The 15,988-nt window shown below is 40.0% G+C and overlaps 1 protein-coding gene across 17 annotated transcripts in view; it reads right to left on the bottom strand.

Annotated features, from left to right (window-relative positions):
- Positions 1 to 15,988, bottom strand: part of kmt2d (lysine (K)-specific methyltransferase 2D) — a 234,870-nt gene that overhangs the window by 126,752 nt on the left and 92,130 nt on the right. For all 17 annotated transcript variants that reach the window (XM_041180424.1, XM_041180425.1, XM_041180430.1 and 14 more), the window contains 3 exons: positions 13,683 to 13,802; positions 11,586 to 11,719; positions 2,345 to 2,516 (listed from right to left, as the gene is read on the bottom strand). In XM_041180424.1, coding sequence (XP_041036358.1) covers positions 2,345 to 2,516; positions 11,586 to 11,719; positions 13,683 to 13,802 — 426 coding nt within the window. The remainder of the gene's footprint in view (positions 1 to 2,344; positions 2,517 to 11,585; positions 11,720 to 13,682; positions 13,803 to 15,988) is intronic.

Genomic DNA, 15,988 nt, shown 5'->3' with positions numbered 1-15,988 from the left:
TTGGGTTTCCAAAATACATTTGATATGATGCCAAATCAAAGGTTACTACAGAAAATAAGTCTTGTAGTGTAGGGGGTAACATAACTAGCATGGATAAAGAATTGGTTAGCTAACAGATAGATAAAGGGGTCTTTTTCAGGCTGGCAGGCTGCAACTAGTGGAGTGCTACAGGGATCAGTGTTGGGGCCTCAACTATTTACAATCTATATCAATAACTCAGATGAAGGGACCAAATGTATGATAGCTAAATTTGCCGACAACACCAAGATAGGCAGGAAAGTAAGTTGTCGAGAGCAGGTAGATCGTCTACAAAGGGGATAGGTTAAGTGAGTGGGCAAAAAATTTGGCAGATGGAGTGTGACATGGGAAAATGTGAACCTGTCCACTTTGGCAGGAACAACAGAAATGGAGAGAGATTGCAGAAGTCAGTTGTACAGTGATTTGGGTGTCCTCATACATTTTTAATAATTCATTTACAAGATGTGGGTGTCGCTAGCTAGGTCAGCATTTATTGTCCATCCTTAATTGCCCTTGAGAAGGTGGTGAATCACAAAACATTAGAATGCCAGTACAGCAAGTGATTAGGAAGGCAAATGGAAAGTTAGCATTTATTGCAAGGGGAATGGAATTTAAAAGTAGGGAAGTTTTACTGCAGCTGTAGAGGGCCTTGATGAGACCACATCTGGAGTACTGTGCACAGTTCTGGTTTCCTCGTTTTAAAAAGGATGGAATTGTGCTAGGAGCAGTTCCAAGAAGGTTCACTTGACTCATTCCTGGGATGAAGGGCTTATTCTATGAAGAAAAGTTGAACAGGTTGGAGTTTAGTTTTAAAGTTTAGTTCAGTTTAGTTTAAAACTGCCCACTGGAGTTTAGAAGAATGAGAGGTGATCTTATTGAAACAAACAAGAAGCTGAGGGGACTTGATGGGGTAGATACTGGGAGGATATTTCCTCCTGCGGGGGGAGACTAGAACCAGCAGACAAAGTTTAAGAATAAGAAGTCTACTTTTAAGACTGAGATGAGGAGAAACTTTTTCTCTGAGGGTCATTAGTATGTGGAATTCTCTTCCCCAGAAAGTAGTGAAGGCTGGGTCACTGAATTTATTCAAGGCCGAGTTAGACAGATTTTTGATACGAGAGAGACAAGGGCTATGTGGGGCAGACAAGAAAAAAGAAAGTGGAATGGAGACCACAAACAGATCAGCCATGGTCTTATCGAATGATGGAGCAGGCTCAAAGGGCCAAATGGCTTACTCCTGTTCCTAAGTCCAATATAATTTTTTAAACATTTACTCATGGGTTGTGGATGGCACCAGATGCTCTGCATTCATTGCCTCCTTATCTTTATCTGCTCTGAGCTTTTGCTAGTGGGCTTTCTCCTTGGACTGCTACAGTCCTTGTGGTGATGGTGCTCCCACAACAGTTTTAGGTAGGGAATGCTAGAACGTTGACCTAGCAATAATAAAAGAACAGTGATATTTGTCAGAGCCAGGGTAGTGTGCAACTTGGGAGAGGAATTTGGAAATGGTGGTGTTCTCACATCATTGCTGCTCTAAGCCTTCTCAATGGTAGAGGTCACAGTTGGGTGAGGCAAGCTGCAGTGGTGCATCCTGTAGCCAATACATTGAAGATGTCTGGGCCAAAGACACTTCCCTAAGGAACGCCAGCAGAAAGTGCCCCAGGGACAGCTTGCTCTTCAACAACCACAATCTTCATGTATGTCAAACGTGACTCCACTTACTGGTCCATTTTCTCTTTTCTCTGTTTTTATGCTGGTTCTAATGGGCTACCCACATGCTAATACAGTATCCCTTCCCCTGCACAACAAAAACAGAATTACCTGGAAAAACTCAGCAAGTCTGGCAGCATCGGTGGAGAAGAGTTGACGTTTCGAGTCCTCATGACAGAACTGTCGAAGGGTCATGAGGACTCGAAACGTCAACTCTTTTCTTCTCCGCCGATGCTGCCAGACCTGCTGAGTTTTTCCAGGTAATTCTGTTTTTGTTTTGGATTTCCAGCATCCGCAGTTTTTTTGTTTTTATCCCTTCCCCTGCATTCATTTTGAGGACAGGAAGCATTTTCTCCATGAATATTCAAGAATAAAGCCACTATACGGTTTTACCCTGGACTATTCAAAGTGCTTTTCACTTGACTACTACAATTAGTTATTTCAAAAAATTGCAGTTATTGCCAAGATAGACCCAGAACAAACACTTGGAACGTAAAAAGAAAATATAAGTTCAGATTTATAGGATTGCGCTACAGTGGTCAGATTTGCTCTTTCAAAATAAGACCCAGAAATGTAAGATATACAGAAGAATCAATACCGTTGTTAAGTTTCTCACCCCTTTCCTGGGTTCCATCACGTTTTTCATCGGTTAAATCCTTCTGCTGAGGTGCCGAGTCCGCTTGAGGTGTGGCTTGTGGAAACTCAGCGCTTTCATTGTCAGAGAAACCCTCTGAGCTGAGGCAAACTTTCCGACTGCTGTCCAGCAGTGATTTTCCAAAGAACGCTTCCTGTCAGATATGGAAGGTTAAGAAAAAAATCTCTGCTAACCTACAAATAATACCGGAAAGTAAAATTTCTAAGTGTGCACACTTATTAAATTACTTTTCATTATGTCTAACATTAAAGTTTTCATTTTTAAAAGCAGAGTGGGACATAGCACAACAAATGTAAATCACCTACCTTAGGTACCATTATCCTCATTTTTTGAAGGTAGTTCAAAATCCACATACAAATAAGTCCTCGTTGAAATGAGGTGGTAAAAATACCAGGACTGTGTACCTTTTAAAAGTTTGGCACCACACAAGGCCATGAGAGTCACGTGACCTTTCCCCACTCCACTGCATATATAGGCCTCATTCTGGAAGCATATCTCAGTTCGCTTGAAAGAAGGTTGCAGCAGATTTAGAGAGTTGATAATCAGAAAGTTAAATACAAGACTTAAAATGAAGTTCCAAGTTTGCACTCTATTAGATGGAGGAAGCTTTGTATATGGAGGCTGAAGTACAATAGGATGAGGAACACCAAACCAAAGGGAAGGTAATGTAACATTCTTCCTCATTGTTCAAACTCCACAGACAAATGAATAAAAGTTGCATTGCAAATAAGAGTTGACATTCTTGAAGACTGAACATCAATACCAGCTTAGAACACAGCAGTGCCAGAGCACTCATCACCTTAAGCTGTCTGATCAAGAATTCATAAAAGCATGTGTACTATTCGCCGCAGCATCTTTAGTGACAAACTACTTCCTGGTTCATGTTATCACACCACTAGGAAAATGAGTTCATGCTATTCCCGTTAACAGACAACACAGTGGCACATTGTGCTTGCTAGAAATAAAAACAAGAAATGCTGGAAAAACTCAGCGGGTGTGGCAGCATCTGTGGAGAGAGAAATAGAGTTAACGTTTCAAGTCTATATGACTCTTCTTCAAAGCCTGTTTGCTAGATGCTGTTTTAATGTGTTGCTTTCTTTCCCCCTCTCATTTCCCTTTTATTTCCTTTTCTTTTGGGCTGCAGTCATTCAGGATTCTACCATTCACATCTCGTTTCTTTGCTTGTTCCATCCCCATTCCCTTTTGATCATGCACCATAAAACCTTTTGGCATTTAATTTCTCCTGCTTAGCACCCTAACACAGACTTTCCTTTCTGATTTTTTTTCCACCTACCCCTTTTCACTTGCTCAAAATCTATTACATTTCTAACCTTTCCCAGTTCCAATGAAAGGTCACAGACCTGAAACGTTAACACTGATTCTCTCTCCACAGATGCTGCTGGGCCTGCTGAATATTTCCAGCTTTGTGTTTTTATTTTGCTGTTTTAATGAGTTTAATTAATGTTTTATTACTGAATAAAGCATGGTGGAATGATGATGGTATTTGGTTCTCTTTACGTCGAGTGTTACAGCTGTGATCATAAATGAAGCAATAGTTCCTTTCAAAGCAAGAGAAAAATAAAATTTCAGAAAAAAACCCCACTGCATACTCGCATAGGTGGAATGAGCTGCAACATTCCTGAGTAACTCCCAGCTATTCATTGCCAATCCTGAGAAAAATGTTATTTTTAGCTTCAAATTTCAGAGTTGGTCTTAGGACTTCTCTAGTTACAGGGCAAAATAAGAAGTTCAATGTACCACTACAACATGGAGGTAATTAATGATAGGGGGAACAGGGGCTCCTCTGCCACAAACAGAAGCCTACAATGTCTGGGCATATCAGGATGTGCTGGAGCCACAAGCATCACCTTTAAACTTTGCTGGTGGTACTTAGTTACTGCCTGTTTGCAGTACAGGTCATTTCCTTAGAGGAGAATATCTAACAATTTAAGATTTTTTGTCTGAAAATCCTTCCGTTCTATATCAGATGTTGGACACAGGAGGAAGTTTTAGTCTGTGCAAAGTTCAATCTTCATTCACACCCCTGGACGGTAACATACTAGAGTGGCAATCCATATTCTTTTATAGGGCATTAATGGAAGACAGCTGCAACAGTTTAACTGTCCACTTAGCACTTGTCAATGATCTAACAAAGAAACAGGAGGAGTTAAAGTAGCTGCAACATGTACTTGTGCAACTTGCTTGTAGAAACATTTTAACCTTTGTTCATTGTTAATAGTTCTCATTCTGAAAGTTTCCTTGGGCATAAAGATGCTTTTCCCATTTATCAACTTTGTGTAATTTTTTTCTGGAACGCTGATCAATGCCTTCTTTCCAGAACTTCCTTTAATTACCAATTTCTTCTTCCTAGTGTCAAGCCAGTTTTCAATTCAACTAGCTTTCACCGTTAATCTCAACTTTCCTGAAAAACTTACATCAAGTGTAGCTAAAATCCAATTAAATTCACATTCAGACTAAAGTTATGCAAGCAACTTGCCAGCAGAAAATGTGAACAGCCCACACTGTTGCAATCTCACCCAGGATATGAATAAACTCAGTGGTCAGCAAATGGGTTACTACAATATTTAGTCAACGTTATGTGGCAGAAAGCAAATTTCCTCACTGGCTGCAAACAATATTTATTTCTTTTTAAAGGATGCCACTTTATGTGCTCCATATATTATGGGATTTTGCCATCGACTTCTGCAAAGGTTTTGCATTAGTACTGGTCAGCAAAAGAATACAATACCTCTCATCAACAGTTTGGCTTCATGCCAGGGAACTCTACCATTGATTTTTTTCCACAAGACTATTACCACAACAAGTGCAGGATTCAACAGGCCGTTTTACATATCCTCTGTTGATCGCAAAAATGCCACTACTTTTCTCAACCACAAGGCTTTGTGGCAGCTGCTGCTGACTGACTGACCTGAGTGTGGCAGCAAAAGATTTATATACATTTTAATTGTTGTATAGTGACAGTGCTGAGTATATTTATGTTGGAAATTAACTGAACATTGTGTTTAGTACTAAATCAGCTGTTTCTCAAGGATGTTTTGTGGCTTAGAATTCAAAAGTTAAACACAAAATTCTGATGGCAATCGTAACTGGATTAACGGCTCAAATTCAGATCAGCAAAACCTTTAACTGTGCTGTGCTGGTAATTTTTAATTAAAATGAACATGCTTCAGAAACCTCCAAAGAGCCAAAGAAACTGTCAAATTTGTAATGAAAACCCATTTGGTCCAATGGACAACTGCCTATCTGCAAGTCAGAAGTAATACCAATTAGTTTGAACAATTCCTCTACCTTGGTATCTACATCCGTTACTGCAATATTACCACGGAAGTAAACTGAAGGATTACTCTTGCTGCATGAGTCATGTGCAGCCTTCAACAGCACCTACAGTAAAACAGAACTGATAGCCCCGGATGAAAGTTTCGTATTTTTTGTGATGCTATAGCATCAACATTGCAATGCAGCAATTAAACTGGTCTTTGGTTGATTACTACAGTTGAAATCTATCAGCCATAAACAAACAATTGCCTACTCCACATCAATTGACAATGCACTATAAATATTACCTGCAACATTGGCCAACTAACCATTCTGCTACTTGACTCTGCTCAGCTGTTGTTGTTTCGAGTCGTCTTCACCAACCCAACCACCACCAGGAACTAAAACTTCCAGAAGGACAACTCTGGGCTGATCAACTCAAAATACACACCATCAGGAATTATTCTGTGACCCAGCTGACCAACATGATACTGAACAGAAGCATCTAGCATCATCCCATCTGACTTTATGACTGTATTAGCTACGTTTAATCTATCACAGGGATGTAGTTTTCCCCCATATCCCTGAAAATATTTTATATTAAAATAGCATTGCATTCACATAATCCAGGAACTTTTGTTTACAGGAGTTAATCAAGGCTTGCAGCCTCTTCTGCAGCTAAAACTGCTTTGGAAGTTTTGCCAACTGGTCTCTGTACTGGCAACACCTGGTAATGCCCCCAAAACACCTAAGGCTGTGGCCCAGGATTGTAAAAATTTTGCCTAATGCAAGACTAAGAAGCGAAACTAAAGTACCCTTTAAGATTTTTTTTTTTTTGCCTCCTGTCCTGAAGGTATGACTGGCTTGCTCTGGTACAGTTCCATGGATGGCAGTCAATCTCCTGTACCTTCTCCAAGTCACAGGACATTCTTCACCTATAGACCAAAATAGTGAATGGTCCCATGATCAATGACTATTAAGGACAGGAGGGCCCCAGCTTATTTTAACATAATGATTGCCATCCAGGATCTGTACTGCCAGGAGTAGGAATCTTGTACAAATTGCTTCTCCATAAACCAGCAGGTGCTTAGACCAAATACAGCACCACAAATGACACCTTGACCAAGATCCTACTCAACACAAACCTAGAACCTGCCTGATCTGCATGACTCAGCTCATCAGTATGCCATTGGAGGAAGGGTACTTAGGAACATTTCTGAAGGATCTACATTTTTTTTTTTAAGATCTACTTTTGAAGGCAGAGCATTGATACAAGTTCTAATCAGCCAATTTTAACATTGCCAGCACCAGCAGAAAACTAAACATGTCTAATGTGGAGTCTATTTAGCACTAGTTTAATGACCAGTGTTAGATTTATTGTCATGCTGTCAGCTGTCGTCGGTGTTGGTGGTTAGGATTAGTCCGAGCTGTGTGCTGCATATGCATTTCAATTTCCCTCCAGATGCAATTGCATCAATTGATACATTAATAGTTTAGTAAATTGAACTCTACAATCATTAGACATTTGAGAACCTGGAAAACTCCAACAATGAGAATTTCTATAGTTTCAGGCCAAGAGAATACTTTGGTGGATACACAACACATATAGGCCCAGCTTCACATTATGACATGGTACTCAGCTCAACTGCATTTATGCTGAACTTTACGTTTGATTATTCAACTTGGAGCTGTGCTGAGACGAGCTGGAACTCAAGGTCTCTCTCTGCCAGGTTTGATGGAAAGCCACAGGGCTTGAAAGAATTTCCTTCCAGTGAAATGTACTCTCATAATTAAGTTTGCTGTTGAGCAGACAGTGAAGGCAATTTTGAGTGTTTCTGCACAGGGAAGGATCAAAAGCAACTAAGATGTGTGGGGAGAGAGTGAGAGAGAAAAAGAACAGGGCTGAATTCAAGGATGAACCAGATGACATAGACCCTGACTGACAAAATATGACAAATTTTAGAAAATCATGTTCCAAGACCAAAAGCAAATGCTGGCTTTGCAAAATTTGGAATTCACAAAAAGTAAAAGTTCTACTTAAAAATAAGAAGTTACAAGTCGTCATAAAATTAACATATAGTGACACTAATGCATCCTCCCACAGCACCATGCGATAAAATTGCACAGCCTTCTCAAAAATAAGTAGTCACAACCAGGACATGCAAAAACCACACAGCTTTAACTAAAAAAAAATTCTAGCTGATGTTTTAGAAGTTTAAAAAAAGCTGTCCTGCAACCAACAACAAATACAAACTGAGAAATACTTCCAGAACAAAGCTTCAACTTTTAACACCACCTCTTCCACACCCCCCCCTTCGCTCCCACCATGGTATAGTTGTACCGATACGTATTCTGTCCCAGTGGTTTTCTGGTTTTGGCGAAAATCTGTATGTGGAGGTTGAATTCATAACAAAATTGATGTGCCCTGCTTTCCTACAATAGAACTGACATTAAATTAGCTTCAGTGTCATCAATGGGCAATACCCAAAAGAAAACAGGTACCCGCATCCAGTTTAGAGGACCTTCCTGATTTTCCATCTGAAATATTTTTACAACGACTGACCAAGCGAAATATATAGTCTTTTACACCAGCAGAGTAAACAGCTTCATCAATCTAGTTTGAGATGGAGGATCCAGAGGTGAAACCGCCATTCTCTAACCTACCTTATTTCCTGGTCCCAACCTCTTTGCCCTTATCTCATCCATTCTTTGTTGCTTCTTCTTCATTCATATGAACACTTCCATTTGAATTCCTCCAAATAAGATGTCTGGAGAGTTTCTTCAAGAACCTCTACAGCCATTTTAAAAACGGCAGGCAAAATAGCATGCTAAACCAGGAGATTAGCAGAACTGCTATCCCCCTGCCCATTAAATATTGGAATTCAACCATGCTCACAAACACTGTAGATAGAAATTTAATTACATCCTTTCACTTTTTAGTTGAAAAGGTGGAAAAAACATTGAAAGACGATTCTTGTTTTGAAATACAGCAGCTTTAGCCAACAACTTATCTGGCCCACTGTTTAAACAGAGGGATGGGCGTGGAATCCAACTCCATTATAACTTGGCTAATTTCATCTATCCCAGTTGTAATCTGATGGTTAAAGTTATTGCTGCTGCAACACGAAGCCTCAAGTTTGTTTTTTTGTGCGACTTGACCAGTTTAAAATAGAAAAAAAAGTGCTTTGCACAATCCTATGATCAAACCCAGTAATGTTGGTGAAATGAACACCACTTATAATCACCACTAGGTATAACCCTGTATATAAACAATGAAAATTTTCCAGACTGTAAAATTTCGATACAAATTTGTGAAGTTGTTGAGATGCTATAACAAGCAACACGATACAAAAGTCACCAACAGTTAGAAGATATGTCTGCAAACAGCTCCTAAATGAAGCACTAATAATAACGCAAATACTCATTAAACACAAAAATATCTCTCATTTGTCAAGTAAGCCACAACAAATTCTTTCAATGCTGTTTGTGGGATCTTGCTGCACAGAAAAGAGCAGCTACATTTGGCAACACAATGGTAACTATATTTCAGTTATTCATTATATGTGAAGTGCTTCAAGATATTTGACACATGATAAGGTAACAACTATGTTGACTCGTATAGTATGAAGAGCCTCTGATTGTGGGGAAAGAGAAAGAGGAAGTTTTGAAAATTACACGGGGTACAGTCAATTATGAAATGAGTCAATAATGAACAAAAGGTCATGCAAATGTTGGGACAAATGTAAAACAATTGCTGGCGTAATTAAAACATTTCTACTATTCATAGCTAACAGACTACGGTGATGGGGCTGTGGTAGACAGCTTTCCAAGTACTGTATTTAAGCACGATATTCAAATGCTACCACTTAAAAGAGCACTCTTCCAAATGGATGTAAAACAACCACCCTCTGCTTTGACCCCAAAGTGTAGTATAAAATTTGCGCCTTGTTTTCAAAAAGTTTATACAGTAATTTGTCATTTTATTCCAAGAGCATAAAGTAATCCCCACTCGCTTCAGAATTTGCAACATTTAAAATAGCACTTAGATAAAAAAGCGTTGGAGTCCGAGTGTCAAGACAACTCAAATTTCTTTGCCGTGATGTGGCTGGCCTCATTTTTGCAGTGTTTCGTTATTTTTGCACGTGATTAGTTAAACCCCGCTTTGCTGCAACGCGACGGGCCAGGGCCCCCTCTGCGGCAACGCGACCAGCCAGGGCCCCCTTGGCTGCAACGCGACCAGCCAGGGCCCCCTTGGCTGCAACGCGACCAGCCAGGGCCCCCTTGGCTGCAATGCGACCGGCCAGGCACCCTCTGCTGCGACTGGCAAATGCTCCTTCTGCTGCAATGCGACTGGCAAAGGCCTTTTCTGCGGCAATGCGACTGGCAAATGCCTCTTCTGCTGCAATGCGACTGGCAAAGACCCCTTTTGCGACAATGCAACTGGCTAGATCTGTTGCTACAATATGACAAGCCAGAATTTTTGGAAGGAGAAAAGCTTCATGAAATGTGATTAGTTATTTTCTTCTTTCATTAATTACCAATTAGGAAAAAACAGAGACTTAACCAAAAGACAAGTGTAATGAAGAAAATTGATCGACAGTCACAAAACTGGACAGATATGCACACTTGAAGCTTATTATCTCTATTAAATCACCACACAGATTTAAAATTGAAGTGAAAATGGCCCCTCAAAAGGCACGGGGTAAAAGCTGAAATTGGAAATTAACATTTTGACTGAGTATTCGAGCATTTACAATACTAATCACAGCAACCTCAGCTGCAGTAAAGGATCTGGAAAAAATTAACTGGACAAGGAACAATTGCAGGCTACTTCTCATTAATCTGAAAGTAGTCATCTTCCCGTGTGATTATCTTGCATCATGGACACACAAGGCACGATAATAGACATTTGCTTCCAGCCTAAATATTACCCACCATAGGTTAAAGCTCCCATATAAAATCAAAATGATATGTAAGATATTTTAACTAATCTGGCTCCAAACCAGTTAGCTTTCTAATTATTCTCAGGTATCTATTATACAATACAGTGGTAACTGTTCCCACATTTTAAATACATGGTCAACACATTTGAGATAAATTTTTGTGCACGCGCTTTTGTATATATGAAAGTGAACATCAAAATAATCAAAATGAAATAAATTCTGCTCCCACAGAATACCAATAGAACTCCAAACCACATTTAGATAAACTGCAGCAGTAGGAAGCATACTCTACCACTCAAATATTTTAAAACCAATTCTCATAATCACCCGACTCTAACTTAAACAACACTTTTTAAAAACTGCAGTGCAATGCCACAAAATGGGAGGACAGATCATGCAAGCAGCAAGTTCTTGGTTACAACTATAGCATTATGAGGAAGTGCTGGTCAAAGGTCAAGTGCATCCCCACAGAAATGAACAATTAATAGGAAAGTCTGTCATGTGCCTGCACACCTCCACTTGATGGTCTGGCTAAGATAGGCTGCCTAGATGACAGAGTATGCTTGAAACATACAAATTGCTTTGCAGCTTTGAAAAACTAAATCAACAGTTTGTGGAGAAAGATCAGTAGCAATAGAAGCAAACGATACTGTGAACACTGAACACTTAACCCCTTCAGCCCTTCTGCCTACATCCTGCATGCTTTCATCCAAATACTTGCAAACACTCGATTATGATCTAGAAAACAAAGAACATTCAACAGTATTTTCTTATGAGGAAGAGCAGTTAGCCTGGTTTCCTTTTGATGCAGAAATGCTAATGTGGCACTCAAAGGATTGAGGGATCAAACATGTTAATCATTTCTGCAGGAATAAATCATTTAGCTACAAACTTGGCATACAAGATCTTCATCAAGATATTTTCCTCTGACAAATGTTATCAGAATTGCACTATCACCCGTGTGCACAGCAGAATGTCAGTACCTGCAGATATGCTGGAAAAGAATCCTCCAACTTGCTTTTCTTTCGACGTTGCCGTTTCTTTGCCTTCTCGCCTACATCTGCTCCTATCACAGGTATTTCACTGGCACCCTCGATTGGAAGCTCTATCTGAGTACCTGCAAGAATCAAGAAAGTTGGGATTCTTCAACTAATATGCAATCAATTTTAAACAATGTACACCATAGATAAGGATTGGGTACTGGGGTCACCCGTCAGTGCAAAGGAGTTACATGAAGAGTTAAAGTTAACATGGTCACTAAAGAATTCTAGATTAATTACACTCCTCAGTGATAAGTGTTCAGCTCCCTCCCAGTTTTGGTTTTGATAGCATCTGAAGGCAGTTGTAATATCAATACTCTATGTTTAAACAAAAAAACCCTCAATTTGCTAATATTAATTTTAACTTCTAACAGTTTTAAAAGAGATTATATATCAATATTCACACTCCCTTGCCATGGTTCATTCAAAACATGGAAAACACTGGAAGTGTACTCATGATCTTATCAATTGTAGTGGCAGTTTATTCAACTGGCAGCACTTCCATCTCAGTCAAGATATAGGTTCAAGTATTGTTTGTGACATCTTTTGATGATCTGCTTCTATCACTGCTTGTTTGTCCCTACAACCACACCAACCCCCTCCACTTCTCTTTCTCTCTCTCTCCGCCCCCCTCCCCCGGCCCCCACCCCCCCACACACCTTAAACCAGCTTATATTTCAACTCTTTATTGGACTCGAACTCAAGTTCTGTCGAAGGGTCATGAGGACTCGAAACGTCAACTCTTTTCTTCTCCGCCGATGCTGCCAGACCTGCTGAGTTTTTCCAGGTAATTCTGTTTTTGTTTTGGTTTTCCAGCATCCGCAGTTTTTTTGTTTTTATATATAGGTTCAAGGGCTTGGGCACTTAGCCTGGGCTGATGCTTCAACATGGTACCAGGGAGCATGGATATACAGTCTTGAGACAAAGAGTCAAAAAGTATTTATTTTTGTGGATCGTCATCGCCCTCCAGGACACATCAAATACATCGAAGCACGACTTCCCTAGAGCTTTTTCAGAAGCTTGGGCAAGGTTCTGAGATAGGGGGCAAGTCTAGTATTAGAATCCTTGCACAACTTTGGCACCAAATACAATCCAAAACAAAGCTTCAAGCAAACATTCTTGCCATTACAAAAACTGCTTTTTTTTTTCCAGCTTTACAACATTTCCCACCTACAAACTGACCCGGAACAGATCCATTCTTAACCCACTGAAACTGGTGCTCGTCCAATTAAGTACTGTCATTCTAATTGCCCCTTGTCCTTTCCCATAGCTAACCCAAATCTTATAACACTATGATCACTGTTCCCAAAATGTTCGCCAACTGACGCTTGATCCACTTGGCCCACCTCATTCTCCAGAACCAGGGCCAGCAATGTCTCCTTCCTCTTTGGACTATAAACATACTGATCAAGAAAATTCTTCTGAACATGTTTCAGAAACTTTTGATGGAACATTTATATTTCAGGAAAGTAAAATTTAAAAAAGAATAAAGGTTATTAGAAATTAAAGAATTATTACCAATTATGGGGAATGGAAGCATGCAGCTGCAGATTAAAGGGTTTAATTTAATTTTTGAATAGTGATATTTTAAAGTCTTTTTCCCCTTAAGGTTAGCTTTGAATTTGACCACAAAATGGAAAGAGAAAGAAGTTCGATAGAGGTGGGAGCAATAGGAATATCATGGAAAACAGGTTCAAGAGCAAATAAGGGCTGTGAAGGAGTAAAGAACAGGAATAGGGAAGAAATTTGGAGCAGAGAAGAGGCAGAAGGGGGAAGTCAGGCAGATCAGGGAAAACTAGTGATATAAGGTAAAATAAATCAGCATACATCTGACATTATTTGCTAAAATCAGTCCTGGAAACTGCACGTTGACAGAACAGGTAAAATTAATTCATGAGATTAGAATAATAACTTTTGTTAGAAAGTGACCAAAGCAGTTTTGACCTACAACTGCTCATTTGGAGAAATGCTATACATTCTTGATAATTCATAATTTTACAAGCATGTTAGGACTTTATGCCCAAATAAATGTAAACTCACCTTCTTCTTTGTTGCTCTCAGTGTTTGGACATTCAGTGGACATTCCAAGCTGTGCTACAGAAGCTTTATTTAAATTTTTTGTCCGTGATTGCCTCTGCCGGACCATAAATCCACCAATTCCTGAAAAACATTAAAAGTGCACTTGTTCTTTATTGTTTATAATTACTACTTTCCTTTCCTAACTCACCTCTATTCATCACAGAATGGTTACAGCACAGGAGGCAGCCATTCGGCTGTATGTTCTGGCCTCTGAAGGAACAATTCACCTCGTGTCATTCCCCCACCTTCCCCCCCTCTTCAGATAATAATACAATTACCTCTTGAATGCCTTGATTAAACCTGCCTCCACCAGCCTCTCAGGCAGTACATTCCAGATCCTAACCACTCGCTGCATGAACAAGTTCTTCCTTATGTCGCCATTGCTTCTTTTGCCAATTACCATGTACCTTATCAACAGCATTACCCTCATCAACCCTCTCTGTTACCTCTTCTCAAAGCTCAAGCAAGTTAGTTTAAAAACAATTTGCTCTCAAAAGATCTGTGCTGGCTTTCCTTAAATAACCCATGTTTGCCCAAGTAGCTATTAATTTTGTCCCAAATTATTGATTCTAGGTGTTTCCTCACCACTGAAATTAAACTGACTGGCCTGCAGTTGCTTATCTTTTTTGAACAAAAGGTGTAACATTTGCAATTCTCCAGTCCCCTGGCACCATCCCTCAGTCTAAGGAACAGTGAAAAATTATGGCCAGTGCCTCTGCAATTTCCAATCTCACTTCCCTCAGTATCCTTGGGTGCATCTCATCCGGTCCTGGTGCCTTCTCAACATTAAAGTAGAGACACCCTATCCAATACCATGACCTTATCAATTTTAAACCCTTCAAGTGTCCGAACTACCTCTTCTTTCACCCATGATAAATGGTAGGACCCTGGGAAGAACTGAGGTGTGTATGTCCACTGGTCCCTTAAGGTAACGGGACAGGTAGATAAGGTGGTTAAGAAGGCAAATGAGATACTTGGCCTTTATTCGCCGAGGCATAGAATATAAGAGCAGGAAGGTTATGCTGGAACTGTATAAAGCGCTGGTTAGACCACAGCTAGAGTATTGTGTGCAGTTCTGGAATCTGCATCATAGGAAGGATATGATTATACTAGAGAGAGTGCAGAGGAGATTTACCAGGATGTTGCCTGGGCTGGAGAGTTTCAGTTATGAGGAGAGATTGGATAGACTGGGGTTATTTTCCCTGAAGCAGAGGAGATTGAAGGGGAACATGATTGAGTTGTATAAAATTGTAGAAGTCTAGACAGGAAGGAACTTATCTCCTTGGTGGAGGGATCAATAACCAGGGGGCATAGATTTAAGGTAAGGGGCAGGAGGTTTAGAGGGGATGAGAGGAAAAATTTTTTCTCCCAGAGGGTGGTAGGAATCTGGAACTCACTGCCTGAAAGGGTGGTAGAAGCAGATACCCTCATAACATTTAAGAAGTATCTCAATGTGCACTTGCGATGCCATGGCATACAAGGCTATGGGCTTAGTGCTGGAAAATGGGATTAGAACAGTTAGGTACTTGTTTGACCAGCGCAGATTCGATGGGCCGAAAGGCCTTTTTCTGTACTGTCGACCTCTATGACTATGACCTAGGTAACATCTTCTTCTTTAATAAAGACAGATGCAAAGTATTCATTTAATACCTCAGCTATGCCCTCTGCCTCCATGCGTAAATCATCTTTTTGGTCCCTAATTGGGCCCATTCCTCTTTTACCACCCTTTAACTATTCATATGCCTATAGACAACTTTGGGGTTCCATTTTATGTTGGCTACCAGTCTCTTTTCATACTTCTTTTTTGCTTCTCTTATTTGATTTTTCAACTCCCCTCTGAACCTTCTATATTCATCCTGGTTCTCAAATGTATTTTCCGCCCAACATCTATCATAATCACACTTTTTCTTCTTTATCTTAATTTCTACCTCTCATCATCGAGCCAGCTCTGGATTTGTTTACCCTACCTTTCCCTTTGTGGCAACATAGTTCTGACAACCAATTATTCAGCCACAGTTTTTCCTGCCAATCAATGATTCTAATTTATGTGAGTCAGATCCATTCTTACCTCATTGAAATTGGCTTTCCCCCAGTTAATTATTCTTACCCTGGATTGTTCTTTGTCCTTTTCCACAGTCAGCCTAAACCTTATAATACAATGATTGCTGTCCCCCAAATGTTCTCCTCCTGACACTGATCCACTTGGCCCACCTCATTCCCAAGAACCAGGTCTATCAGTGTCTCCTTTCTCATTGGACTGGAAACAT

Source organism: Carcharodon carcharias, chromosome X (genome assembly GCF_017639515.1).
Source record: "Carcharodon carcharias isolate sCarCar2 chromosome X, sCarCar2.pri, whole genome shotgun sequence".
In the NCBI taxonomy this organism is placed as follows: Eukaryota; Metazoa; Chordata; class Chondrichthyes; order Lamniformes; family Lamnidae; genus Carcharodon; species Carcharodon carcharias.
The sequence above is the reverse complement of the archived record's forward strand: the minus strand, read 5'-3'. Positions and strand labels throughout refer to the sequence as shown.